Raw genomic sequence first — 14,517 nt, 5'->3', positions numbered from 1 at the left:
CACGCTGTCGTTACGGAGCTGTGCTTCAGCACGGGCGCGCGTGATGCTCGTGCAGCCCCTCGGGCGCACAGAAACCCGACCGGGACCCGGAATTTCGAACGCTGGGGAACTGCAAACGCTGTTCCGCTCTGCAGGCGGGCGAGCCGTCGGTCCTCGGCGCGGAGCACGAGGAGCCGCGCGATTTCTTCCCGCAGGGGCTCCAGATGCTCAGCGCCGACTCCGGGTTTCGCTTTCAGCTCGGCCTTTCCCAGTGGCTAGAAAAACGAGTGCGTCAGATCGCGCTCGGGATAATTAAGATCTCGGCGGGTTTGATCGCATCCTGCTTGTCAGCAAAAGGCTGGTGGTGGGCTGAGGCGAAGGGCCTGTCCGGAGCGTGACGGGAGCGCTCGCCGGAGGGCGGACGTCTCGGTGGGCAGCATCACGCGCCATCAAGGTAAGGAACCAACACACGGAAACGACGGGAATTCAGAATTTGTATTCCAGGGAGCGTTTTCAACGCTTTAATTGTATTTTGGGGAATGCGAAAAAATGCTGGCGGCCTCCTGGATGCCGCAGGACCCAGCGGCACTGAGTGCAGCGCAGCGACCCCCACCCAAGTGTGGTGGCCCCCACCCAAGCGTGGATCTGTGGCCCCCGGACACGTATTCCCAGCCCTTTTCCTCTGCTTCCCGGCGGGGCTGTGCTGGAAGGGTCCTCGCGATGGGGGGGTCTCCAGAACGGGGGGGGGGGTTCTGTGGGATGGGGGAGTCCCGGGAGAGTGAGGTCCCTGGGATGCGGGGGGGTCTGCAGGAGTGGAGGGTCGGCAGGATAGGGGTCCCCAGGATGGAGCGGTTCTGAGAGAGGGGGGGTCCCTGGGATGAGGGGTTTGGGGGAGTGCGGGGGAGTCCCCGGGATGGAGCAGTCCCAGGAGAGGGGAGTCCCTAGGATAATGGGGGTCTGCGGGAGTGGACGGTCTGCAGAATGGAAGTGCCCAGGATGGAGGGGTTCCAGGACAGGGGGGTCCCCGGGATGGGGGGTTCGTGGAAGTGGGGCAGCTCCCCGGGATGGAGGGGTCCCGGGAGAGGGGGGTCCCTGGGATGGGGGTCCCCGGGAGAGGGGGTCCGCGCAAGCAGGTGTCCCCGCGATGCGGGGGGGGGGGGGGGGGGGGGGGGGGGGGGTGTCCCGGGATAGGGTGGGGGGGTGTCCACGGCCTCGAGGGGTCCCGGTGGGGTGGGTCCTCGGGAGGGGGGGGTCCCCCGCGCTGCAGCCCCGCCCCGGGGCAGTTGTATCGGCGCAGCTCCCCCCCCCCCGCGGGGCCGATCGGGCCGGTCAGTGCCGGGGGGGGAGGGTCCCGGCCGCCCTCCGCTGCGGGGGGGGGCGGGGAGCGGGGGTGGAGCTGCCCCCCCCGCGGCCTGTGAGACGGGAAGGGGAAGGCGAGGGGAGGAAGAGGAGGAGTTTTGCCGTACCTGCCGGGGCGCGGCGTCACCCCGGGCTGAAGGCTGCGGGCTGTGCATGGCTGCCTTGCTGAAGGGGTCGCGGCTGGGCGAAAACCGGTGAGGAGCCGACGTTGGAAGGGCTTGGGGGGGGTGGCGGGGTGCATGAAGGGGTGTCGTGTCCCATTCCCCCCCCCCCGGCGCCCGGCGGGGTCCCGGGGGGCTCGGCCGGGGTGGGGGGGGATGCGGGGATGCTGCGGGGTTTCCGAGGGCGGGGGGGGGCTCGGCAGCCCGGCCGTGTCCCTTGGCGTTCGCGGGAGGAGGAGAACGCAGCCGGCTTTTAAAAGTGCGTGAATAAAGCATTGGCCTTAAATAATTTAAGACCAGCAAGAAGCGCGTCAGAGTTTTCCTTCCGCATCGTTTGGGCTCTCGTCTTCTTGCAGCGAGATCAATAATCTCATTTTCTTATCTTTTTACGTGTCATTTGGGCTCTTGTCTTCTTGCAGCAAGGTGAATAATCTTATTTTTTAACCTTTTTACGTATCATTTCGGCTGTTATTTCCTGCAGCAAGATCAATAATCTTATTTTTTTATCTTTCTGCAGATGTTGTTCACTGATGAGTTGGGGTTTTTTCTTTTTTTCCTCCAGCCACAACTCATTTAGCTGAGGCTCGCCCCTTGTTTGTTTGGTTTTTAGCTGAAAAAACACAAGGGAAATGTGACTTGCCGTGCTAAAACACGTGAACAGACCCTGAGAGACCACTGCCAGGCTGCTGGCGGGGGACGCGAGGGCATCCTTCCCGTCACCCGGCCGCGGTGTCCCCCCGTGAGAAGCGCTGGCGTCTCTGATGCTCAGTTAAAGGACAAACCCAGCGATTTCCTTGAGATTGCTTGGCTGGCAATGCCCGCGAGCGGGGGTGCTTCAGCCCCTTCCCCTGCCACTGGAAGATCGAGCGGCAAAATTATGAGGGGCTTTTGCGGGTTGAGAGTATTTTCATTTTGTCTGGTATTGCTCAAATAAATGTCTTGGCCTTTCTGTTCAGCCTACATGTTCGTTTTGCTGGCCTGGAGTTTCCCGGAGAGTTTAGGTCTTTTTGCCCAGATGCAATTTTTTGCTATTCAAGTGATTCTTATTCAGTATTCTTAATTGTATGCTAGATAGCTTCATCAGCTTACGTGGAGCTGGCAGGTGTAGCATCAAGAAATTAACATTCTTAAAACAACCCTTCTTCCAACTTAGGGGAGGTAAATGAAAGCGTCGGAATGTTCCAGTGGAGATGTGGAAGTGTTATGGGTTGATTTGTATTTGTAACCAGTGAAGATGTGGAAGTATTACTGGTTTGGAGTTTTTCTATAACTGGTGAAGATGTGGAAGGTTTGGTTTTTGTATAACTGGATAGAAAATAACTCCAGAAGCAGTAACTGGCATTAGTGATTGAATCTGACTGAAGCAGCTTTGCCGGTTTTCTGGATCCCAATGAAGCAGAGAAGTGTGACGGAGGGAAGGGTTTGCCGCTTTAACGCGGTCGTGGAGCGTTCCGCACGGACCTCGGTGGAGCTTCTCCTCTTGGAAGGGCTCTTGGAACCTGCTCCCGCGAGCAAACGCTGGACGTCCAAGCACTGAACAAGGCGTGCTGTGAGCGGAGGGGAGAATCACGCTATTTTTTATGACCCGTAAGCAATAGCTGCTGCTCCTGATTATTTTTAAACCGCTCTGCTGTCAGTTTGAAGCGTTTCTTGCTTGAAAATATCCGGAGGTGTTGTATGCTTTTTTCCTGCAAGAATCAGTTGTCAGCGTAGGGCGTTGTGTAAGCGTTTTGTCTTTTATTTTTTTAATCAAAGGGAAAAATTTTTGGTTTGTTTTTTTTGAGGAGATTCAATGGGCTTTTACCAGAAGCCCTCCAGGCTCTAGGTGGGACCTCCTCCCAAGGCTTCCCTTCCAGCGATGCTCAGCCCCGTCTGCCGCAGGTCCTGTGCCCAGGAGGGACCCCAGCACCCAGGGGTAGCGGGGAGCTGGGGTTCGGGTGCCTGTGGGTGCCTTTCCCCTCCTCACCTCCCTGCTGTAGTTCTTGTCTCCTCCATGCTGTGATATCCCAGCTTACAGCTGAAATAAGCTTCAGGATTCTTTCCCTTGTGATTGTAAAGACAAACTCAGCATAATTACCACGAGAGCTGCCTGGAGATAAAGAGAGGGTTCATCTGGCAAAACCCCATGTTTATAGGAAATCAGTCAGTAGCTTCATGGAACCGTCGCTGGCAAACATTGCAAAGATTCGTAGCTAGTGTGTGCAGATCATACAGCTCTTGGAGCCCAAAAGTTGCAATATTTCCATCCACAACTTTGTGAGCCTCATAAAAGTGTGGAGATCAGAGGGACATGGTTTCCGCAGTCCGGTCTCATTCCCCTCGGAGCAGCGCGGTCTGTCCGTTCGTGAGTTTGAAGCTCTTCAAGCTCAGCCCATGGCAGCGGTGCTGACATCTGAGCAACCTCACGTGTTGGCGCTCTGAAAATAGATCTCCGCGTTTAAACACGGCGAGCTGTGCGTTGGCGAGCGGAGAATGGAGAAGCCAGGTCCTGCCGCAGAGCTGCTCTGAGCGCGCGGTCACCAGAACCATCGGTCCGCTTTTTGAATACGCCCTGGGAGCTGTAAAAGCTGCAAAATGGATAAATTCTTAAAATCTGCGCTGGGTTTTGGCTGAAATGTGGAGGGCTGGCTCGGGTGTTCACCTGTGGGACTGGCGGAGGGGGTGCTGCCTGTGGACCCGTCTCAGCGGAGCAGCTCACGGTTGTGTTTCGGCTTGGCAGGTGAGGAAGCGGAGAGGGATGTCGACTGACCAGTGACTCCGAACCTCGGGCAGCTTGCTGGTGGCGAAACCGGGGGTAAGAACCTGGAGGTCCCCCGTCCTGCCGTCCCTCACCAGGTAGGTGCTGGTGGAACAGGGTGCTGCCTCCTGGGAGAGCATTTTCAATTTTTTTTTCAATTTTTTTTTTTTCCTCCAAAGCTTATGTTCGGCACTAGTTACTGTGCAGCTGGCCTAATGAAAAGGTAAAAAATAATGCAAAGGAAAATAAGTAGTGTTAGATCTGCTCCAGAATGGGAAGGGGTTGCTGGCGGAGGATTGAGCAGTTTGCCTGGGAGGAGATGGTTTCGGATGCGTGGGTCTGGCGGGCTGCCCTGAGCCCCTGTGACAGGCACTGGAGTGGTGCTAGGAGGTGAATACATTGGTTTGCAATTTATCTGTCACAAAATGAAAATAAGCCCAGGTTAGCTCGAGTCTAGCGGGGTTGCGTAAAGCTGATCCTGCCTTTGGGTGGAGGATTGCTCAGATGGCATCCGAGGCTTCTCCCAGCCAGTCTGCCCAGCTTGCCTACTTCAAATGAGTATTTCTTAATGTAACCAGCATCTGGCATATATATCAGAAGGCATTTAAAATATGAAAAAAAGAAAATGAAAAACTTACATAAAATCATAAAGATAGGAGATACTGAATGCTACAACTGCCTGGCTTTTGCTTTTTAAATTATTTTGTCATTTAATATAGATTCGGGTTTTGTTGTTTTGCTTTTTTTTTTTTTTTCCTTAAGCAAACTAGTCTTGAAAAATGGCACCGGCAGCTCCAAGAGACGCAGGAGTGTGGCGACAAACCAAAGCTCTCCTGTTCAAGAACTGTCTGATCAAGTGCAGGACGAAGAAAAGCAGCGTCCAGGTGAGTGGCGTGCCTGCTCGCCGCTGCCTCGCGCCCGCGGTTATTCCGCCTTGAACTGGCTCCTCGGTCAGAGGCAGCGCTCGGTTTGATTACACCTCTGAAGCTTCAAGGTCCGCTCTGAATTTTGGGTCAAAATAGGCTTTTTCAAAAGGTATTTTGAAATTGTATGCTGAGAGAGTAAGGCATTATCCAGAAAATACCCTTGAGTTAATATTGCAATATTAGCACACTTTTAACACCATTTGCACCTGTACCTGAGCAGTATAGCAGGATTAGACCTCTCCAAGAGATTTTTATCTTCTCTAACAGTTTAGCCCTGTGCATAGGTGATGTGTATGGTACTGTAAGATGAATTTTGAGGTGAAGAAGCAGGAGTAGAATGCTTGGCTAGACTTGTTTAATGGTCCATGGTTTGTGTCTTGCTACTTTCCATGTAGCATCCATTTGCTGATAATTAAAGCCTGTAGAATTATCCCTTTGTCCCGTAAAGTGGCTTCTTAGGTGAAGATGAGGAAGAACTTCTTCCCTCTGAGGGTGACAGAGCACTGGCCCAGGCTGCCCAGAGAGGCTGTGGAGTCTCCTTCTCTGGAGATATTCCAGACCCGCCTGGACGCGGTGCTGTGCAGCCTGCTGTGGGTGACCCTGCTTGGGCAGGAGGTTGGGCTGGGTGACCCACAGAGGTCCCTTCCAACCCCTACCATTCTGTGATTCTGTGACTCACGGTCTCTTCTGTAAGCTTCGTGTAACTAAGCTAAACTTTCAGAAATTCTGGTTTCTGTAGCCGTTCTTTGACGTTTTCACATGCCTGTCTGTCTTTGCCCAGGAGGTCCTTTTCCCACTCTTTTTCTTGTTTTGGCTCATCCTGATGAGCATGATGCATCCGCACAGAAAATACAGCGAGGTGGCCAACACCAACCTTGGCACCCTGGACGCGTCCGTGCTGGTGAATTTCGTCGTCGGATACACACCGCCAACCCCGATGGTGCGAGAAATCATGAAGAAAGTGGCTTTCGATCACTTCGAAGAGGGTATTAAGAACCCGAGCGTTTCACTTTCCCGGGGGTGCCTTGCGCCGTGGCCGGTGTTTGGAGAGGGAGCTCGCTGTCACTGCTGCCGATAGAAAGCCGCGTTTATTTTCCATCGCAGATAGAGAACAGACTGTGAAGGCATTTTTTGTTTGTTTTTTTTTTAATGCTTGTTTGGCAAATATTCTGGCAGTGCCATCTCAAAGCAGCTCCCATTCTCCTCTTGCAGCCAACAAGTGTTCTGTGGTGGCAGGAGGGGTTTTGGGAGGACCGAAATGCAGAGTATGAGAAGCCCTTGAACAGCTTCAGGACTGGTTGACATCAGTCCTGTGCCATCCTGGGGCAAACTCAGGAGATGATGCTGTCCCGCAGATATTTTAGGTTGTGTTTTCTATCCCGCTGTTATTATGAAAACAACATTTTAATTTTTTTTTTTTAAATGCTGCTGATTCCCATTATCACTCTGTCACCTCTTCTTTTGAAAGCGATTTTTGCTTTTCTTTTTTTATTTTTTGTTTTGAAGTGCTTTGCCTACACAGCTCACACATCTAGTGGGAACTTATCTCTCCAAAACCCCCCTGATATATTTTTAGTTTGGTATCTTTGATTCTTTTCCTTGTGGTACGTGTGCTTCAAAGGTGCCATGGAGAAACAGCCTGGCCCAGCATCTGCGTTTTCCTGACGGGTGCCCTCAGCTGCTTGGAGCAAACAGCTCCACTTTCTGCCTCTGCAGCCTATCTGCCTCCCATCCTTGCTGAAGTCAGTGGCAAAATACCATTTTTTTTTCATTTGTTTAGCCCTCTGCACTGATTTATTCTGCCTTTCTTGCAAAGTGCCGGTGCCAGAGGATAAACTCTCGGGTAGCCAGCAGAAGATTGGGGCACAGAAGCTCTTGGCGCAGCAAAAAATGGGGGAAAAAGGTGAAGACCTGGGGATAAGCTTGAATTACCCACCCTGCTACTGAGCGACACTTATATCCATTTCTGTATATATCTCCAAAACCGAATAAATCATTAATGATTAACACAATGCTTCTTTATAACTGTGGCGGAGTTTTTCGTCCTGCTGCGCTGATCCCTGAATCGATGCGCTGGTTTCTTCCGTCTCGCAGGCATCATCATGGAGGAGTATTTAAGCGAAGAGGAGCTGCAAGAGGCTGGCGCTTCGAAACCCTCCAACTTCGTGGGCGTCGTGTTCACTGACGCCATGTCCTACCAGCTGAGGTTTCCCGACTCAATCGCCATGTCCTCCATTTATATGGAATCGAGAGGTAAATGTGCACGCTCTTACACATATCCATAAGGGGATAAACTGCATAATCATTCCCTCTCTTTCTTTTGTGGCCTGATGTTGGATATATTGGTTTTTTGGAAGTTTTTTCCACCCTTTCTGGGGATGACCTCAAGTTGCGCTGTTGTTACGTTGGAGTTAGGACAGCCGTAACTCCATTTTTTTCCATTTAAAATGCCTTGCGTTGTTCTGCAGCCAGTTGCTCCAACCTGCGGAAAGGGTGCGAGTCGGTCACGTACTGGAGCTCGGGGTTTACGGCTCTGCAAGCCTGCATCGATGCTGCAATTATACAGGTAAATCTCAAAAAATATCTTAATGAAACCAAATCCGTGGACTGCCTTGGCTCGGAGTGTTTTCGTGATGTTGCCTATTAATTGCATAAAATGCCGTATCAAAAATCAGCTTGAATCCAGTGAGCCTGTAGAGCATTTCGTGGGTGTTTTGCCATATTTTGTGCAGAAGTGTTCTTGTCTGTTTGAAGAACGCGGACATTTGTCTTCGTTTGTGTCCAAACGAGCACGAGCCATGAACCCCAGCCATCATCAAAACGCGAAGGCTTGACGGTGCTCGCTCCAGAACGCCATTTAGGATGCTGTGGCAGAAGGATCGTCAGACTTCGCCGTACTATTTTGCTGTCAGTATTGGTCAGCAATGCCCTTTTCTCTGTTTCTCTTCCGTTGTGCCACTCGCGGGGAGCTCGAGTCTCCTCTTTTTAGGTGATGGAAATTGCCAAATTGCTCATTTTCTCTCCAGATGTGCAGATGTTCTCCAATCCCCGTGCCTTTGGAGTGGGATTTGGGGACTCTAAAGTTTCAGGGGCTCCGGATCTCTTCCTGTCAGCGGGGATGGAGAGCGGGCTGAGCCGGGGCCGCTGCGTGGGACGGGGCTTAGCAGAAATAACTCTTCCTTCTCTGCCTTGCAGCTGAAGACAAATCAATCGGTCTGGGAACAACTGGAGTTGACGAGAGCAGTGGTCATGGGAGAGGCTGCAGTGGTGGAAATAGATAATTTTCCTCGTGCCATCATTTTGATTTACCTGGTGATCGCTTTCTCACCCTTTGGGTATTATTTGGCAATTCATATTGTGGCGGAGAAGGAGAGGAAGCTGAAGGAATTCTTAAAAATATTGGGACTGCATGACACTGCCTTTTGGTATGTGAGGGTTTGGTATAACCCGTTCTTCATAAGAGAAATACAGAATATAGAAAGAAATATTAAGAAATAATGCTTTTAGAAAAACTCTTCTATCCCATTCTCCATTTTTAAAATTATTTTCAGTCTGATTAACTGAAAGCGGCATAGAAGTGAGATACTCTGTAAAATCTAACATAGAGATACTTGCATTATTATGAAAATAGGAATATATTATTAAGTAAATACCAGAGTAATGCTGCTGCATTTATGCATGTAAAGTTGTGCTGGACTTGGAGGGGTTAAACGTGATGATGCGTGAGATTTTTAGGAAGATTGTTTTTGTATTTTTTAAATACTTTTGGCTCAGTAGCTGCTTTTGGGAGGCTCCACAGGTAACCTGCAGTCTCTCTTCAGAGCTCAGCAGCAGTTTGCCCGACACATAATTAAATGAATCTCACTCTATAATTTTAACATGACAGAGCAATCTAAGCGACAGCTTTTAATCTGTTTCCTTACCGTGACAGAAATTGTTCTGTGCAATATAATGGGGTTTTTTTCCCAAATGAGAGGATGTACCAATTTAAATCATTGACAGCTGCAGAGATAACCGTGGGTTTGGCTTTGCCCTTCGCCGCAGCGGCTGACGGCTTTTTAGCATCTTTCCCTGCTGCACCGCAGCAGCCAGCTGGGGCTGTCTGGGTGATTTTTTTTTATTTTTTTTTCCTGGTTGCTTTTGTTTTATTTCCACACCCAGGCTCTTTTCTGACAGTCGGTTCTGCTTGATTGCGGCACGTCCTTGGGGACGAAGCTTATTTAGTTGAGTCCTTCACTGGCAGCATTGGTCTGCTGTCCCTGCTCGCACGTCAGCGCTGAGCATCTCCGGCCTGGAGAAAATCATTTTACTTTTCCCGGTGTGAAATGGGAGCGATCTGCAAAGGCACGCGCTAATGCCGCTTTGATCAGCCCCTAAATAGGACTCAGAAACTTGTTGATGCAGAAAATGTGTCATTTCTTTACTACCTGTATGCAAACCGCCCTTGTTTCCTCAGGTCAGAATTGCTCGCAGGCTTGCAGCTCTGTTTTTAAAAAGAAAAGGATTTTATTACCCTGCCCAGCTCCTGGAACGACTACTGTATTAAATATTAAATAGAATTTCTTTAATTATTGAAACCTACTGCTCAGTTACCCTCTTTTGATTATACCAGGGAATTAATGATGCAAGTTCCAAAACAAAAAAAAAAAAAATCATGACTCATCGAATTGTTGATCGTTTTGATGCCGTGGGTATTGGTGTGTGTGCTCTGATGCTTTGAACAATTACAGGGGTGTTTACAAGGGCTCGTTTTGTTCCGGGGCTCTTGCTCTGTTGAAAGCCTGCCCTTTGGTGCAGCTGGCTGGAATATTAAAGAACGGTCGTTTTAGCTATTTCTGTGTGTGAAGAATTGAGGCTGGGAATTCTTTGACTGGTTGCTGTTCTTTTTTCCCCCCGTTTTGCTCCTAGGCTCTCCTGGGTGCTGCTCTACGTGAGCCTGATTTTTGTCATGTCCATCCTCATGGCGGTGATTGCGACGGCCTCTTCCCTCTTTCCCCAGAGCAGTGCCTTTGTGATATTTCTGCTTTTTTTCCTGTATGGAATCTCCTCAGTAAGTATTCCTGGGTCTTGCTGAATTTGGCCATCCCATCCCGATGTGGTTTTTCTTTTCCCCCTTCCCAGCTGATCTTGGGCTGATCCCCTCTGGTCCGCGATGCTGTACAGCTCTCGACCGTGACCGTGAGAAGTGCCTTTCCTTACTGAAATATCTGAGTTTATATCGCCCATCTTTGAACTGAAAACGCTGGCTGTACAGCACCATTCTGAAGTCTGAAACTGTGCCCTCTTCAAAACATTTGCTGTTACTGCATAATGTAATGTTAAATCCCTAATTAAAGATCAGGTGATCAATTTATACAGCTAATTGCTTGTCTGAGTTCAAAGGCAACCAATGCAGAAATAGTTATTTACTTACAGTCACTCCTTTATAGAAGGTGTACGGAGCGGGGAGTGCATTCATGCGCAGCTGTACGGCTCCGTATTTTTCTTTTATAATTTTTGTCTGGGCTCTGTCACCTTGGCATCCCTGGGAAATCTGGCCCTGCTGATGGTCTGCTTGTGAGCCATGGTCACCGTGCTGTGGTGACTGTGCCAGGAAAACGATTTGATTATCAGAGGCAAAAGTAAGCTATGCTCTTTTTACTTAGTTTTTCTATCACAGAATCACAGCATGGTGGGGGTTGGCAGGGACCTCTGTGGGTCACCCAGCCCAACCTCCTGCCCAAGCAGGGTCACCCAGAGCAGACTGCACAGCACCGCATCCAGGCGGGGCTTGAATATCTCCAGAGAAGGAGACTCCACAGCCTCCCTGGGCAGCCTGGGCCAGGGCTCCGTCACCCTCAGAGGGAAGAAGTTCTTCCTCGGGTGCAGCTGGAACTTCCTTGGCTTCAGTTTGTGCCTGTTGCCCCTTGTCCTGTTGCTGGGCACCACTGGAAAGAGTCTGGCCCCATCCTCCTGACCCCCACCCTGCAGATATTTATCAGCATTTCTAAGGTCCCCTCTCAGCCTTCTCTTCTCCAGGCTGAACAAGCCCAGCTCCCTCAGCCCTTCCTCGTAGGAGAGATGCTTCAGTCCCCTCCTTATCCTCGTAGCCCTCTGCTGGACTCTCTCCAGTAGCTCCTCGAATACCCTCTAATGCTATTTTTTTTGAATATAGTACCTTCTTAACTTTTTTTTTTTTAAATCTGTTCTTAGGTTTTCTTTGCGCTTATGTTGACACCTTTATTTAAGAAGTCAAAACACGTGGGTATAGTGGAGTTCTTGGCGACGCTGGCATTTGGTTTTGTGGGTCTTAACATTGTCCTGCTGGAAGATTTCCCCAAGTCTTTCGTCTGGATCCTCAGCCCCTTGTGTCAGTGCAGCTTCTTGATCGGTGTCGCGCAGGTAAACAACCTAAATAACCTAAAAGAACTGCTCCTCAGATTGCAACCTCATCCCGCTCGTTTGGCTTGCAGCATTTTCAAATAAGTCTTGGTGTAGATATTCTTAATTTTTTTTTTTTTAATAAGCCAATGATGGTGGAGGAAAAAGCCTATTCTAATAGCTTCCCATGGCAATTTAATATCAAGTAAAATACAGCGCACCGTCCAGCGACTGTTACCCTTTGTGTTCGTTGCTGTGATCTCAGTCACTTTTTCATTATTTTTTTTTCCTGTAGCTCAGTTTTGCACCACGCTGTCGTGCCGGGTGCCGGTGTGTAACGTCTCCCTCCCTCCGTGTTTGTTGGCAGGTCATGCATCTGGAAGATTATGAAGACGGTGCCACATTCTCAAATCTAACTCACGGCCCTTACCCACTCTTTATCTCTCTTATTTTATTGGTGCTGGATGGCATATTTTATCTGCTTGTAGCCGTCTACCTGGATCAGGTTATCCCAGGTACGTTCATGAGAAAAACTGAGCTGAGCTGCGCTGGCGTCGCCAGTCCCTGAAGCGCTGAGCCCCCGGGGCCGACGCGGCCGGTGGCATTCCTGGCTTCATCAGAATCCCAGAGTCACAGCATGGCAGGGGTTGGAAGGGACCTCTGTGGGTCACCCAGCCCAACCCCCTGCCCAAGCAGGGTCACCCAGAGCAGGCTGCACAGCACCGCGTCCACAAGGGGTTTGAGTATCTCCAGAGAAGGAGACTCCACAACCTCTCTGGGCAGCCTGTTCCATCGCAACCCCTCTCACCATTTCATCCCAAGCCCTCTCAGTTGTCATCATCAGCTGAAAATCTTCTGCTCTGTCCCAGCCATATCAAAAGCCCACTCAGGTCTGTGGGACTGAGCCGCCGAAGGGACGGGGTCCTTGGCCTGTATGTTTCTCCTCAAAAGCCACTTTTTTCCAAAGGCTCTCAACTGCACGCTGCCAAATTCCACCCTGGAAAGCTTTTCCAAATGTATTTGTAAATCCAAATAAAAAGTAGAGAGATGCAATCCGTTATTTTCCCACTACATTCCCGTGCTTTTGGGACTTTATTCATCTCACTCCCCAGTGGTCATGGAAAGGGCTTTGCTATACCTGACACAGTATTGTTCTGACCCATAGCTAGAACTTGGGGGTACTCTAGTATCTTACTGTTATTATCACCATTACATATGCCAGCTAAACTTAATTTCCCTCTTTCTAGAGGAAAAGCTTCCTAACTGGGTTAACTGGTGCCCCAGCCTTTGCAATTTGCTCTGACAGGGTAGAAAATTAAAGGTTACTCTGCCTGTGCCAGACCTGTCCCTGTGACGGCAGTAGTTTAACGTGGAACGCGGAGTAAAGTTGTTAATCTTGCACCTGGTGGCTGGCGAAGCCCTGCAGCTCCCTTTGCCTCTGACCTTCCTCGCTCTGCGGTGCCCGTGTTGGAGTCACTGCTGTCAGCACTGGGGATTTCTAGCAGGAGATTTGCCCGTGTATTTAAACACTTAGCAAAACTGGAACCTGCTGGCAGTGTTGATGGGAACCGCGGCTTAGAAGCAGGGAATGTCGGCTTGGCTGATGAAATCCCTCCGGAGTGGGGGTGCGGGCTGGCTCCTGAACCTTCAGCAGAGTCGCTGGTGGCTTCTGTAGCCAAAACCCGAAAGCTGAGGAAGATCTGCAGTTACTGTTAAGAAATTGTCTTTTTGCCTTTCCTATCCAGGTGAGTTTGGACTACGCCGCACGCCGTTTTTCTTCGTGAAGCCCTCGTTTTGGTCGAAGCACAGAAAAAATTACAAGGAGTTGTATGAGAGCAGCATCAACGGCAGTTTAAGTTTCAGCGAGATAGTTGAACCCGTGCCTTCCGAATTTCAGGGGAAAGAAGCCATCAGGTACGGTTCCTGCCCTGCCTCACGTGCAGGCTGGCAGATCACCTAGGTCTTTGAAGTTTGAGTGTGTCATTTGAAAATCACTCTTGTTTCTCCAGTCGTTGGATTCAAATAGCATATGGTATGCATTGCGGAGAGTCCTCCACACGCACGCACACCATGGGTAGTTTCCATGCTCAGTGAAGGCCCGTCATCAACGACATGGATGTTCTCCAAGGAGAAATCACTGGGCTTGAAGAAAGGGTTTGTTTGTGGATTGTGTTCCTTCGGTTGGAGTCCTCTCCAAACTGGACGGTTTTCCATTCCCTCCGCTTCGCGGGGGCCATGAGAGGCGTAAGCGCTTGCAGATGCTGAAACGCCTACTCTTCTGGGAGGGTTTAGTTTCTGGTAACACACGTTTGAGGAGAAAAAGCTGATTTCTGGGTTTGTGTGAAGGCTGTTGTGTTCTCTGCGGACCAGAGGAGAACTTTGTGGTGGTTTTACCCAGCTGCTGTGTCTAAGAGGGTAAAACAAAACTGAAAAATACCTGACCATGCTCTCATCTTTCCTGTTGCATTTCATGTTGCCTGTTGTCTTCCATCTTTACCGTTGGGTATTTTTAGTGTGCCTCAGACATTATTTTCAGGATCTTCCTTTTAGCCCTTGTTGCCATCCTTTTCCAGTGGCCCAGCCTGATCTGAGTTGAGGAACTCTGCGTCTTCCCTCCTCCTGGTTGGCTCCACTAGTCTCAAATTAATATTTGAGCTTATGGACCAGAATGAGTCTTGTGTTGTCCACGCTATCCTTGTCTCTTTGGGCGTTTACCATACGTTGAAGGGTCCAGTTTTGATCCTGATGCTCACATGAGAACATTGTTGCCATTTTGGCGTTATTCATCCGCCCTGGACCCTTTCCATAGCATCCCTCCACCAGCTCTCCACCATTTTCACGCTATCCTGGCATCTTTACATGTGTGGGGTTTGTTCTCTTTCACACCCAGCTCTCCTCCCTGCTGTTCTCACCTGTAATCCACTCCCTATCCCTGTTTTCAGGGTGTCCAGGCTTCCAAAACCCCATCCTTCACATGATGCCTTCAGATAAAATG

General features: G+C 50.1%; 1 protein-coding gene across 2 annotated transcripts in view; it reads left to right on the top strand.

Moving 5' to 3' along the window:
• The first annotated feature begins 224 nt into the window (after window positions 1-224).
• Window positions 225-14,517, top strand: part of ABCA5 (ATP binding cassette subfamily A member 5) — a 37,276-nt gene continuing 22,983 nt past the window's right edge. Inside the window, exons 1-11 of one of the 2 annotated variants that reach the window (XM_075440618.1) lie at window positions 225-433; window positions 4,219-4,334; window positions 4,999-5,120; window positions 5,944-6,148; window positions 7,257-7,415; window positions 7,631-7,728; window positions 8,358-8,587; window positions 10,071-10,212; window positions 11,355-11,543; window positions 11,890-12,037; window positions 13,268-13,436. In XM_075440618.1, the coding sequence (XP_075296733.1) occupies window positions 5,016-5,120; window positions 5,944-6,148; window positions 7,257-7,415; window positions 7,631-7,728; window positions 8,358-8,587; window positions 10,071-10,212; window positions 11,355-11,543; window positions 11,890-12,037; window positions 13,268-13,436 (1,445 nt within the window). In that variant the 5' untranslated portion in view covers window positions 225-433; window positions 4,219-4,334; window positions 4,999-5,015. Of the gene's footprint in view, window positions 434-1,401; window positions 1,533-4,218; window positions 4,335-4,998; window positions 5,121-5,943; window positions 6,149-7,256; window positions 7,416-7,630; window positions 7,729-8,357; window positions 8,588-10,070; window positions 10,213-11,354; window positions 11,544-11,889; window positions 12,038-13,267; window positions 13,437-14,517 lie in introns of those variants that run through there. The other variant, XM_075440617.1, reaches the window with a different exon arrangement.

The sequence above is a fragment of the Opisthocomus hoazin genome, chromosome 21 (assembly GCF_030867145.1).
Source record: "Opisthocomus hoazin isolate bOpiHoa1 chromosome 21, bOpiHoa1.hap1, whole genome shotgun sequence".
NCBI classification, from domain to species: domain Eukaryota; kingdom Metazoa; phylum Chordata; class Aves; order Opisthocomiformes; family Opisthocomidae; genus Opisthocomus; species Opisthocomus hoazin.
This window is presented reverse-complemented; position numbering and strand designations above follow the sequence as displayed.